This window comes from Hippoglossus stenolepis, chromosome 11 (assembly GCF_022539355.2).
Source record: "Hippoglossus stenolepis isolate QCI-W04-F060 chromosome 11, HSTE1.2, whole genome shotgun sequence".
NCBI classification, from domain to species: Eukaryota; Metazoa; Chordata; class Actinopteri; order Pleuronectiformes; family Pleuronectidae; genus Hippoglossus; species Hippoglossus stenolepis.
The window spans coordinates 22,597,236-22,611,494 of NC_061493.1; the positions used below are offsets into that span (position 1 = coordinate 22,597,236).

General features: G+C 43.5%; 1 protein-coding gene across 8 annotated transcripts in view; it reads right to left on the reverse strand.

Annotated features, from left to right (window-relative positions):
• The window catches only part of pard3ab (par-3 family cell polarity regulator alpha, b), a 197,905-nt gene that overhangs the window by 41,600 nt on the left and 142,046 nt on the right, over nt 1-14,259 (reverse strand). For 5 of the 8 annotated variants that reach the window (XM_035171371.2, XM_035171369.2, XM_035171367.2 and 2 more), the window contains one exon: nt 7,795-8,076. The exons of 1 other annotated variant lie outside the window; for it this stretch is intronic. In XM_035171371.2, the coding sequence (XP_035027262.2) occupies nt 7,795-8,076 (282 nt within the window). Of the gene's footprint in view, nt 1-7,794; nt 8,077-10,233; nt 10,328-14,259 lie in introns of those variants that run through there. 2 more of the 8 variants (XM_035171373.2, XR_004697901.2) reach the window with 2 other exon arrangements.

The following is a 14,259-nucleotide window of genomic DNA, read 5'->3' on the forward strand; positions in this document are numbered from 1 at the left end:
GTACTTAAGGGACGATTCAGTTGATATTTTTCCTCCTGTGGATGATGAGTATGAAAAATGTGCAGTTGGATGATGAATTAGTAAAAAAGACTGCTTTGTGATAAAAGAGGGTTAAAAATGATCCTTGAATAAATCAACAGTTCATAAAATATGATATCATGTGACGTGATGCTGAGCTGGAAGTCCCCGTCCTCTGAACGACTCCAGGTCTCCAGCTCTATTCTGCGTTTGTTGCGTAAAGACGAAGAACTAATCCACGTGAACGATGTGGAGACGTCAATAAGAAGCTTCACAGACTCCGGAGCTCGGAAAACAGAGGAAGAGAAAGGCCGTCGAAAACGAGCGAATACAAACATCTATTGTTTCTCTTTACTGTTTTCAAGACTTTGAGTCTATCGTAAACATTTGGAGAATCTTTCCTCGTAATATTAGGACTTTATTCTTCTAAATTATCTACTTATTTCATAATATTACAATTTCTTTCTTGGAATATTGCAACTTGATCTTTTTCCATGTATTACGAATTTATTTGTTTATTTAGAAAGATGGATTTAGATTTGTGAAATGAAATGAACCACTCTTTTTTAAATCTGCCTTTTGGGACTGGAAACAAGCTCCAACTGTATCACAGACTCTCGTTCTCTACGCCAGGAAACAGTCAAACTAATATTTCTCACCTCCTGCACCTGCACGCTGCTGAATATTGCAGTTAAACTTGATTTATAGCTCCTCCTTGAGTTGCAACAGGGCCGAGACCACCTTGTTTTCACAGCTATTTAAAGCAACAACTTCTATTTAATGATGTAAATGAACAAGCCCTTAAGGATTTGGGAAAAACATAAACTTTGACTTTTGTGTCCCTGGCTGCTATATTTAAAAGGTGCAGTGTTTTGAATTTAGTAACATCACCTTCCAAACCTGAGAAGCTGTGGAAACCTTCAGTTGTCATCAAAACTCAAAAGATTTAGTTTGTCCAGTCTGGGCTACTGTAAAAAAACATGGCTGCCTCCGTAGAGAGGACCTGCTCCAGATGTTAATATAAAGTATTTAAATATAAACGGCCCATTCCAGGGTAAAGAAAACAACAATTTGTACAATTTAGATGAAACATCACTAGGATTATTTAGTATATATATATACATTTTCTGACAACAGATCCTAAATCGTACACACTGAACCTTTAAAGCCAACAGAAGGTTTGCTTGGGTCCAGTAACAGTAACTTACCTCCTCGGTTGACAGTGAAAAAACTAACAGAGCCAAAAAGGAGGAATGATGCTGATTTTCCAAAACGGACATGCGAGTAAATCCTGGAGGAAATAAAGTCTTCTCCCGCCTGCTCTCATTCCAGAGCCGAGAACATCCACACGACCCCTAAAACCCACCGAGCCGTCGTCCTCTCCCACATCCATAAAGGATTCCCCGGGAACTCACGCTCGACACTCGTACATAATCATTTGTACGTGACATGCTGATGACAGGAAGGTGTCGGCCATTGCAAATGATTTTTAAACGGCTCTCTGGCAGAAGTCTTGTTCTATTTAATAGATTTTAACGGAAGAACCGAAAGATTAAAAACTGTTTGTGATAGAGTTTCAAACATCTGACACAGTTTCACCAAATAGTGAAAGTTGTTGCCTCCTCTAACGTGTCACTGTGACAAAGTCTGTATATAAAGATGGACGGCCATGACAGCTCCTTATAACTGAAGACAAAACATCTGGAGCGCCCCCTGGCAGCTGCCTGCAGTATAGGTCATAAACCCCGCCTCCCTCCATGTTAGCAGACCAAAAAGTTATTTCTCATCACTCTGTTCGTTGAAGTGCCCAAGTTTAAAATTTTGGTTTTAATGAGTTATTTGATTATATACAAATTTGGTGAAACGTCAGCTGAGCCCGATTCACCATCGGTCAAGTGCGTGTATCACCAGGACCTCATGTACTCGGTGAAAACGAGGCGTCCAACATTAATTATTAATCTCCACTGGGAAACCTGGACGTCTTTTATAGGTAAACAGGAAGTTGTGATGCAGATATCCGCTACCGGAGGATCTGTGTTGCTACCTTCTGCTGATGACATGAGATTTTCATTTTCTCAGGTGACAAAAGGTTTTCTTCCACCGGAGGATAAACGCGGTGGCGGCTGATCAAAATTCTGTCTCTGCTCTCGTCAGCAGACAGTTTTCGCGATGACCCTCAAGCGGAGATGTTCCCCGAGCTGCAGGAGGACGTGCTGTTCTGAACACGCACTCACATTCTGCACAGCAGCCAGCGCCAGCATCTCGTCTGTGGGTCTATTCGCACATATAACGAGCCAGAGAGCGGAGCAGCTGCGGCGCAGAGCGACGTGACCGAGTCCCACTTCTTCTCAGGTCCTTGACGGTTGGAAGGAGAGAAAAAAGTTCTCCCAACTCCACGTCTTTAAAAAGTTTTCACATTATGTTACAGGAATATACTTTCAGTTTTTGTACTTTGAATCTGTTTGAGTCTTCGAAAAATAAAAAAATCGATTTGAAAAGTGATCTTTGCATCTCGATCGGAGCCGTTCCTCGCTCGACGGGAAAACGAAACCAGAGCGGAAGAATAAACACGATGTGGTAATGTGTTAAACCATCAAACGGGGCAGATGCACGTTAATGTGAAAACAGACGAGATAAACAGATTGAGAAAGGCTTAAAGGTCAGATGTGTGGGATTACATCAACATGGGAAGGAGAGTGAAATAAACAACACGGATGATGTCTGCTACTAAGTGGATTACAGGGGATAATGAGCGAGGGAGGCTTTTATTCTGCTGATCCCATCATTCAGAGTAAAATACTGGCACCTACTGTCTTGGCTAGAATTGGTAAATAATATTTAAAAATGTGTAATCCAGCCCTGGTTTGTGTGTATTTAATGTGTTCAGATATACTTGATATATTTGTGGCTCTCACGTGGCTCTAGACATTTGCACGCAAACAAAACCAACAAAAGCATTACCATAGCAGAAAACGACACAAAGACCAGCACAGACACACACTTTGACATAACATGAGCAGCATTATGTGAAGTCAAGTGTAAACCCACACACACATACACCCACACACACACACACAACCTTATCGGCCTGCGAGGCGACTGCTGTGTGTCTGTTTTCCTGCGTCGCCCTTTCCTGTGTGTTTGTGATACAACGCGACCGCGTCCGCTCCCTCCGAGGCCCCGTATTCCCCCGGTGGAGATGAAATGTAATGGAGCCGATTCAATAAGAGCCTCGCCTCCTCGGGAAAACGCCGAGAATCAAATCACGGCGAATCCCTCAGAGCCTTCCCAGCATCCACTGCTGCCTTGTAGTTGGGAGGGGGAATAAAAACAATGGTGGCTAATTCGCTTGGCTCCCTGCACACTTGCACTCGCACAGCGGGGACGGAGTGTGATGCAGCAAAACTGTTCGGGGCAATTAAAGGTATTCAACAGCACACGGAGTGCTGCGCAGTGTGTTGTTGTATTGAATTCAACTTTAATTAATTTGCTAGTAAACATCAGAGAAACAGAGGATTTCTGGATCAGGCGACAAATTCTTTGGATGTTTTCTGACAACTTTTTAGGGTTTTTATGAAAAATAACACAACAACAAATGTTGCCACGTGACAATTACACACTCTGGGACCTTCAGTGAGAGATATTGTTTTAGCTGTAATGATGGGAAAACACTGGAGGGGATAAAACACTGAGCTTTGGACAATATTTTGCTTGGTAGGGGGGGAAACAAAGACCACCAGGGTCCCTGCAGCAAGGTTATGCAATTTGGTTGAGAGCCAAAAACAGAACCACTTAAAAAAAAACTAAAAAAAACGAGCTTGAAGCCTGATAATCCATCGCACCACCTACGCAATAAACTGCACAGTAACACAACTAAAACAAAAACAAGCTCCACTTCCAATTGACTGTCTTGTTAAAAGTATGTGGCTGTGAACATAAAGAGGAGCCGCACGTCTGATCCTGAAGGTAAATGTCACGGAAGCAGACTCGAGGAGAAAGAGCTTGTGTTGTTTCAGCCGCCGTCGTCGTGGCTCCTTAAAGCAAAGGAAACGGCGAACGGTTCCCCGAAGGCGTCCGAAGCTCCTTCAGGCCTCTCTGGTTTGTTTTTGTTTTTAAAACTCTGCAGTTAAATTGAAATTTCTGATGTTTGACGGGGGAAAAAGGAGGCAATTAAACACAAACTCCTCTGGATATTTATGCAGCTGCATCTTGGCAATTTTCTTTTGTTTCCCCTTGAACGCCGCGGTGCTGAGGAAGGCTAACGGGTGTTGAACATCCAGGAGGAACCTGAGACCACATGGGTGGCGGGATTCTGGTTTCCTCATTTGGACGCTGGAGAAGATCGTGGTTGGTTGTGTAAGAAGCGACAGGGTTAAGATGTTAATGTCCTATTGGCCAGAACGAGACCGGATGACCTGATTGATTATGATCACGAGCAGTGGTTTATGTTGCAGCAGTAACGAAGTGTGAAGTCATATTAAAACCTGTGTTACTCTGCTTATGTATTATTCTGATGACAGCATTGTGGTAGATTAGTTGTGAGGTTCGTTTATTACTGTAGTTTAAGATTAGAATTACATTCTAGAATTTACAGTTTAAAACGAGTCTCAATAGATTATTTAACTGCTTCATTAGCTGTAATTGAATTGAGGTCGGAAATCAATTGTACATAGATGAAGTCATAGTCCACTGACTCCAGTTTTATTGACAGAGACTTATTTATCTTATTTATTTGTACAGACATGTCGATATAAAAACTTATATAGGAAAACTTTCACAGAATAGACAAATCAGAAAATATGTGCATTTTATACACGTTACAGTGTTATGTTTATAGTTATTCATAATAAAATGTATGGCAAAATGGTTTGATAACAATGTCTCAGCTATTTTCTTATATATATATATACATTGGCTGATATATCCCCATCTGCATCTTTTCATGCTCTTTTATATATATTCGTAAATAAACAGTATCACCAAGCTTTATTATTGTGTGTAAATAATGATGATTATTGTTGTTGTGTACGTTAAAATCTTCTAAAAACGTACAAATCTCTCTGCTTTAGCTTTGACCTCTTCAGCTGGAGTCTGAATCTCAATCTTGTGACAATCCCAACACGGCAGAAGGAACAACAAGAACCATACAGACTCAGATATAAAACCGTGACAGTCTGAAATCCACATCATGACTGATTTGAGTCATGAAATGGGCATAAAATACTGTTCACACACACGAGTCCACACGCGCTCTGCAACAAGCACAAGTCCACGCCACAGATTCACGCCACTTTAACGACGAACCTGAACCGAACACTGAAAAAGGCAAATCCAGCCCAAAGCAATATCAGATCTATTTTGAATCTCTTCTAAAGGAGGTGATGTTTGTTCCTTTATCAAAAAAAAAATCGTTTTATAACTAAACTCGTTGGAGGTGGTTGTGCACGAGCCAGCGCAGGATCCTTTAAGTATGAATGCAGATCTGGTGAAAGGGGCCAATCCAGCCTCTATCCTCAACATTTCAATATTTATTAGGACATTGTTTATTTTGTATATAATGTCTTCAACTTCAAGTCCCTGGTATCCTGTCCTTCACGACTTGTTTCTCCCAATTACAGACACACAGTAAAAACCAGAATGACCGACCCAAACTGAACCTGAATGTTACTTCTAAAGATTTGAGTCCACAATCACAAAGTAGGCGTGTTTGCACTCGGCAGACGTTCATGCTCGAGTCCCATTCTCCCATGTTTATTTGATCTGGGCCGATGTACAATAATTACACAACAATTATTCAGTGCAAAGCATCACTGCTAATTTCCATTTGCCTTAAAAATCGGGCCGACTCCGACAGAACCGTCGACGTTTCGCTGCCGTTTTTTAAAAGCAAAGTGTTAGTGAAGGAAAAGAAATAACATTTTCCTTCACTCTCAGTTTCTATGGACATGTTATTGCTTTGATCAAATCTCCACAGTCCTTAAGCTCTGGTATCACTTCACGCTGCCATCTGAGTCCCATAATAACAAACACTCCCGCCGCCGGGAGAGTTCCCCCTCCCTCTTGTGCTGTGGCATGGTGGGGTCTAATTCACTTCCTGTTCAGCAGGGGGGGCAGACAGGACGCAGGAAACGCACTTCCTGCTTCTCTCAGGAGGTATGTTTTTCTTACGATGGAGGGATCAGGGGAACGACATGCAATCTTTGAGGAGTTTGTGTCCCTGGCACCTACACTGCTGTAATCAAAACATCCTGAAATCACATATAGAGCCATACGTGGGACGGCTTTTCCAATCCGGACATTTACTGTAAACTTGCAGGATTAAAAACTTAACAAAACTGTCTATTGAAGCATTTCATCACTAATCCATTAGCCTGTTGTTGTTGTTGTTGTTGTTGTTGTTGTGGACTCTATGGGAAAAAGCTTTCTTGCAAATCCTGTTCACTCCAAAGAGGAACACAGCTAAAAAAAACAATCTCACAGGAGGCCGGGGGAGAAAAAGATTAAATTGCTTATGAGGTGGTTGAGGGGAAAAAGCTGTAATCTGTAATAAGGCGATGATTAGATTCTAAATCATGAGCGTTCTCCCTCACCTAATTAAATACGACTCCAGATCTGCGATGCTGGTGTATTATCTTCTGTTTTGCATCTGCATTCCCCAACATAGAAGCCGCATCAGGGATTTAAGAAAAGAAACAAATGACGCCGCGACAACAGCGGCTCAATGAATTATGAATCAATATGAACTACACCAGTGGTGAAGTACACACAGGCTGCTGGGGCCGTCTGGGGATGCGTGACAACCAAGACAAGCCCGTTCATTCAGCTGCGGATGCGCCCCAGCCTGCACGGCCTCTGTGTGTTTCCTGCGACGCTGCAGCCCGAGTTCCCCAAATCCATCACGGGGGCCACAGATCTCTGCACTGATCGGAGAAGGACTGGGGAGCCGACCTGCAGCGCCGACGACTGCTGCTGCTGACAAGACGCAGGATTAAAGCACATTCTGGCTGTTTCTTTGGCCGCCTATCGCTGCAAGGGACTTGGCTTTACACGTTGCTTTGGCTGAGATATATACGAACTCAGAGAAAAGGGATCTGAATGTTTTCAAAATGACTGACAGCTCTTAATCATGGGTCTGAGCCGGCGGCAGCTCGGACAGAACACTTCACGGAAAGGCAGGGAGAAGGGGGGGGAGTGCAGCGAAAAGGTGGAATCAACAAGGGAAAGAAAGACAGGTAGAAAGGTCAAGGGAGACAGAAAGAGAGACGGATATTCAAAGGTTTCCATTCACTCACCGCCTCCCCAGAGTAATCCCACACCCCCCCCGAGAACGCCGCATTGTGTCTAGCAGTCGGCGAGCTGACATTTACCACCTGCCTTCTGTTGCTGTGATTATTTTCTCCTCTAGGTGCGATAGCCGGCCGCCGTCTCCGCGCAATAATGCTGCCGCAGAGTTACGAGAGCCGGGAAAGCAGAGGGAAGAACAAGACCCCAGTGAAAGACCTTTCAGGGAAATACCAGGACTGGGTTGTGCTTTGGAATTGGAGGGGAAATGGTTGCTGAGCAGCCCGTCACCTGGTCTGAACGTATACGACACTTAAATAAGATGGATGGGAGGGAGACTTCACTGGAATTCATTGGTTTCAATTCATTTTTCATGGAATAAAAATGACCCCGGCTGCAGCCGAGGAGAAATCGTCAAACTGAATAAAAAACAAACAAGAAGGGAAACCTTCGAGAGCGAAAGATAAAGTCTAAGACGAATGAATCCACGCCTACCTGTCTGCAGAAGGAGGCCGGTCGGTGCGGGCCTTGCTGACTTGAGTGTAGAGGGAATCCGAGTGCTGGTGCTGGTGCTGTGCGTGGATGTGCGGGTAATCGTCCCGGGGGCTGTGGGGTCGGCTGTGGCCGCTGTCCACCGAGCTGTTCAGGGGGTTGATTCCGGCGTACGTGTGCTCCTCCTCCGACGACCTCTCCGGCGTGCGGCTTACGTCCAGTATCTCAGCGTAGTCCCGTTCCCGGGCCTGGCGCTCCCTCAGCTCCCTCGTCTTGGCCTGGATCCTGGAGACGAACGACGGAAATCTAAATGTTCTGCCTGAGAATCTTTTATTCTGTCACAGTGAATACGGTCATGTGCAGCTTGGGGCTTGGATCTGGGTTAGTGCTGCATTTATGTATCAAGGGCTCTATTGTGTTCATAAGCATATTGTAGATGTTTTTTTCTTGTAAACCAAATTTAAATTGGCCAGAAAAATTTAATATTTACAGAACATTTACTCTTGGACGACAGTCCCGTCCACACTGACCGACCACAAGGAGAATTATGCATTTGGAACTGCTCCGATTATTATTATTATTTTAAATCTATATTTAGTTGTTATATCTGCATTATATAGTGAAGTAGGTTATTTTTAACTTCATGCACCAACAAGTAGAACTCTGTATAATAAACAATAAAGTCTCTATCTATCTATCTATTTATCTTCTATAGAGTTTGGTCATTTTAATTATAATAACGGGGTTGTATTGGGTTATAGAATTATATAATGTCTGTTCAGCCTCAGACACTGGAGCCAAAGAGCTGGAGTGCTACTCCACTGAAGCACAATGAAAAGGAGAGTTATTAAACCTCTTTAGGTAATATTAATATCTACTGCTACTGATGAGGCTCAGTTCAAATCTACAGGTAGCTTAGCTCAGATAATGAAGAAAGACGTTCTGCATGATACAGGCAGAGAAAACTATATATTTAGTTCTGCTCAAGAACTGTATGAATAGAAATGAAATACTTGTTGAATCTTGATTAAAAGTGATTTAGTAGTTGAAGGACAAGTGTGGAGCCACATCACCGATACGATTTAGTTTCACAACACGTTATGTTTGCTAGGTTTTCATCTGGGATTCACACTGGTTCAGAGTTTTTGAGTCTCTAAGTTAGATAAATTAGCTCCAGACCACGTTTCATTTTGAAAACTCCTCGGCTGTATTTTAAATCCGAACTGACAGAAAAGTATTTCATCCCCTGTTACTATAGACACAGATTATTTCTTGCACTTGGCTCAAACTCTGTTCTGGATGAACGTTGTTGTTTAGTAAACACCTTTATTAAATGAAAGTGTACGAGACGTGATGTAAATCTCAGGAGTCACATCGACAAAACCGTCTGTGACGCACAACAGCAACATCTGCGAGTGATTGTTTGTTCTGCCTTCTCAACTTTCCATTACAGAGCAGAGAGAAGCTGTGGAGTCTATTATTTATGTTTTCCCCCCCCCCCAATGAATAATACCATAAACAATGCATAATAGACTCTCGCCCCCCACAACACCTCGAACAAGGAAAGCACTTTGTATTCACAGAGTGCCGGTAATGTATAGCTGCCCTCGTTTTACACACACACACACAGACACACAGACACACACACACACACACACACACACACACACACACCTTGACACCTCTCTGTCTCACGGCTAAATCACACACACTCTTTCTCTTCAGGCCATTATCTTGTGAATAACTGGCAACACGATTTTCTACAGCGGGGGGGAACTACCTTTTGCGCAGCCCCATAATTACTGCCTTGCCAATTATCAGAGCTTTACAACTACCAATTATCACACTGCTCTCTTTTCTCCAGGCCCCTTTTTAATGGCGGCGAGAAAGCGAATGGGACAGCCGCAGTGGTGCGGAGGTAGGTGGGGGTTAGCAACTTCACAGAACACTCAGCGGGGCTAAAATCGGAAAAATGCTTCCTCCAGAAAATGTGCCTGCTGTGCATAATGAAACAATACGTCTGAAAGGGACGGCTCCTCTTCGGAGGGAGCAAGGTGTGAATAATAAATGGATGGAGAAATACTTAGAAACATCTAAATACGTCTGGTAATGAACTTGATGACTAACAGCTCCCCCCCCACCCTGGACAGGAGTAACAGTCTTTTCAGCAAAATGTAAACTTACTCCAACAACTTCACCCATGTCACATGGACGCTCGTGGACCTGCACACTGCGTCTGCACTCTTTGTAGACTAAGCAATTATCTAATGGTGCAGAAGGAAGCGGGGCCCTTAAGGGGATCTATCTTTAGAGCCGCAGGGAAAAACAGGGTTTTCCATCAGAGAAAGCAGCAGCAGGAGCAGCAGGAGCAGTAACAGGAGTGGGAGCAGCTACTGATTGTATACACAAGCACAGTGGCTGATAAGATAAGGCCAGACATACCAATCCAGAGCATGACCTTCTCTGTGCAGCCCCTTCCCATGACGAGGCAGCGGACAAGTCAACGGGGACGGCTTCTGAGTGAGGAAGGACGCAGCTTTGACACAGTTGTGTTAGGTGACAAAAGATATGAAAGATCTTGTGATTTGAAGTGTTGAAGACAGAGCAAGGACGACTACAATACAGTATATGCAGCATTATTATATAATCCAGTGATTTGTAGATTAATTATATTGATTTGATAGCATTTATGTTTTGTCTGCAAAATTTCATTAGGGTGAAAAACAATCACCTTTGGCTCAAGGAAATGAACTCAAACAACAGAGGGAAGTACAAGGATAATCAAGTACAAGAAGAGATTAATTCAAATAATCAAATCAATTTTCCGTTCAGCTCATTATTTTCATATTAAAATAGAAGATAATAAGATAGAAGAAAACAACAATCACAGTTGATCACAACTATTAAAAACAATGAGACGAAAATCTTTTAAGATACGAAAATAGAAAACCAAAAAATGTGAAAAATCAAACACAAACTTTGCTTGAAATTTCTAATGTCTCGAACAAATGCTCTCATTAGCCCAGCAGTCTGTTTGTAATATAAATATAATTTGAAACAATGGTGACTTGAAATAGACGGTAGAAGCAGATAATGTTGTTTGAGTGGTTCACTATATATTTTGCGGCAGAACTCACGACAGCTTGAAGGTCGTCTCAGATCCAATGTGACGCCGCTGCGCTCTATTCTTTTCCATGGCCACACTATGACCAACACTCGTGTCTCCAATAGAAACAAAGCTTCCAGAGGGACACGCGACGCACAGCGGAGGAAAACCTCAACTTCAGAGTTCCTCAAACGATATGACACAAGTTTGTGTGCATATCGAGAACTCGGGAGGAAAGTTGCATCATGACAACAGAGTCAAGTAGGATTGTCATGTGTGTTTTAAGAGTCCTGCAGCTTGTTGCATGGAGAGGAAACTCTGTCCACTTTGCTCTGAACCCAGCAGCAACCATTTCCAAGAAAATCAGAAAGAGCCTTCAGAAAATAATTCAAGGTAACTGGTGTGAATCCTGCGTGATTTACTGTTGCCAGCCTCCACGAAAGCTTTTCAAACATCTTCAACTTTTCGGAGGAACATTCAAATCCTGTCGATTAAACGTTCGGCAGAGTTTTCCTCCCAGACGGAATCAGGATATTTGGCCACGTGGGCCAAAAAAAGCTCCGCAAAGACAATCACGCTGATTGAAATGGGACAGGAAGGAAAAGCACACTTGGCCTAATCACTGCCCTCAGTCCCAAAATATTTGTGCAGGGAAAAACCTTGATGAGAGATGAAAACACTTCTCAGCGTGAAGGGTAAGTGGTCGGAGGAGAGTCGGGGGTTGGACAAAGAAAAGAGCATCGCAGGAAAAAGAAGGGGAGAGGCCACAGATAAAAGAGGAGAGAAACGGCAGGATGGCACATTATAGTTTTAAAAAAGGTGTTTGGCGAGTGACCTTTCTACCACATGGAGCCAGAACAATGGTCCATTATGTGCTATTGTACCCACTGTGTAATAAACCTTCCTTTTTAGCGACAATGCTGACATGAGTGATAGAGCGCGGAAGAAAGGCAGGAAGCGAGTGAAGGAAGAAGGTCCAGCAGGATAAGAACTGCTGCTGAAAAAAACCCTTTTCTGGATTGATAACGCAAGGAACCTTTTGTGGTCCTAGTGAATAAAGTTGAAAAACTTGCAACGTTCTCCGAGGTGGATACTGCAGGACTTCGATAATTCATACGGGTCCAAGCAGCTACACAAAAAAAGTCCAGGAAATGATGATGTGCATTTGGATTTTATGAAATTTCTCTGACAAATGACTTGAAGACCGTTCAGAACACCGGCTCCTTCATGGACTGAGCTCTTTAACCGTATGACTGCCTCTTAAAGCACAAACTGGATTTACACACCGACTGATGTGGTGAGTGTTTCGTGCTTTAGTTCACAAACAGCTCTGGCAAAACAAAGTGTTGTCCCGTAAGTTTGTGTTGGCTCTTTACGCCACAGCACAGGCCAATGTCATCTGGCCGCCGACTGTGTTGGCCAATCAAACCACTGCAAATACCGATGACATGAAGAAAAACGTGATTTCTGTCCTAAACGGCAAAGATAAGGAAAGTAAATGAGCTAGTCTTATCTTTTCATCGATCTGAAAGACAATAGAATTGGCTAATACCTTCATCTACTAATTCCAGAAAGCTCTGTATGAATGTGGATCGCAGGTCGAGGACGGTACGTTTATTGTTCAGGTCCCAACTAAGTGCAAAGTTGAATTTGGTGTGATAAGGTGACATCAATATAAAACACACTTTGAATAAACACATCTCCAGGTGCAGCAGTCGGCCGTGACTTGCTGTGGCTCAACTACTGCAGATCACTTTTACAGTTTCAGAAACAAAGCTGCAACCAGCGTCACCACAGACCAAACACGCATCCCATACCAAGCAGGCAGGCTTAGAAAAGACACTGCCCTGGTTTAAATAACGAAGAAATAGCCCTGATGCATCCTTAGGTGGTGAAAACTAGGAGGTATATTAAACCTCTGTGGGGTCATTATCAAGGCCATTGATGTCACAACTCTAAGGACGGTTGATACAAGGACCAACGGCAACGAGGAACCTTCTTAACGACAGTCATTGGGACTTTTTGGAGTCATATGAGGCCAATTGTGAACGGATGGTCCATCTCCTGGGACAGGATGAAAGGGCAGCATTGTAGGTGGGAGATCAGTGAAGTCACAGCCTCCTTTGCTCCTATTTTAAACCTTCTCCGTCCCAAATATGTGATTTGTTGTCCTTGAAAGTCCCAGAATGTCCTAAATGTCCTAAATGTCCCTTATCCCTCAACCTACAATGCTGCCCTTTCATCCCGTCCCAGGAAATGTAACAACACTTCACGTGACAACAAGAAATTCGATGAGTTGGCCCCAGGTGACTACTACGACTAATGAGTGTTGTTACGACAGTTAATGAACAATCAGAAATCGATGTTCTTGTCAATGTCGCCAAGAGTTTAAACGACTAAGATTCCAGTCAGACCTGGAGAAGCCTCTTGGATGATTCCACAATCGAGCCCATTTGCCTCTGGTCCTTTTCACACCTGCTATTAACGTCCGTCGCTGCAGTTTCACCTTGAATCCAACGTATATTTTCCTTTTTCATCTTCTCGGACACACTTGTGTCGTCAGACTGGGTAAAAACAACACAACTTGGTCTTCGTGTATAGAAAAAACGTACGTCTCCTGTGACCACTTGGTTTGGATCTCACCTCCTCGCTCTTTATGCAGATAAACACGTGATCGGATCGCTCAGGAGGACGGATGTTAACACCGGGTCTCAACTCAGTTCTTTGATTCAACTGTTCTCTGATCACACCATGAGCAGGATGCAGGTCCGCTATCTGACTGAGGACCAATACATTACACCACACGGTACCTTCACATTGACAATGAACACTTACCTCCAAACAGCTCGTGCATGTGTTCTTCTCTTTAAATTAGCATATAGAATCCCCTGCAAACATCCCTGCACTGTCTGGGTTGTCTGTCTAGATTTGCTTGAGTAGCTGGGGGTTGAAATCCACGGGGACCTGAGATTTAAACCTGCTTTCCATCTAGTCAATCACAGCTGGATTAACCACAGCCTTTGGCAGAGGCCAATCAATAGGTGCACTGCAGCGAGGTGCCAAACCCTCACAGCTGAACCTTGGGGGAGCAGCTTGGGCGAAACACAACTAACTAGATTGTTGTTTAAAAGCGAAGGAGCCACAGACTGCCGCGTCCTCAGCGGGATCTTCCCGTCAATATCGGCGTTGTTTCAGCTGATGGTTAAATCCAAACGACGGGCGAGCTTGTGCTCTCCGGATGCTATGGGACCGGGGGCACGGTTGGTTGGAGTGAGTCAAACACCCAACGCTGAACAAAATAATTAATGCATCGACTTCAGAACCGCTGTCAGACAATCCCAAGATAGTTCCTGGCCCGTGGA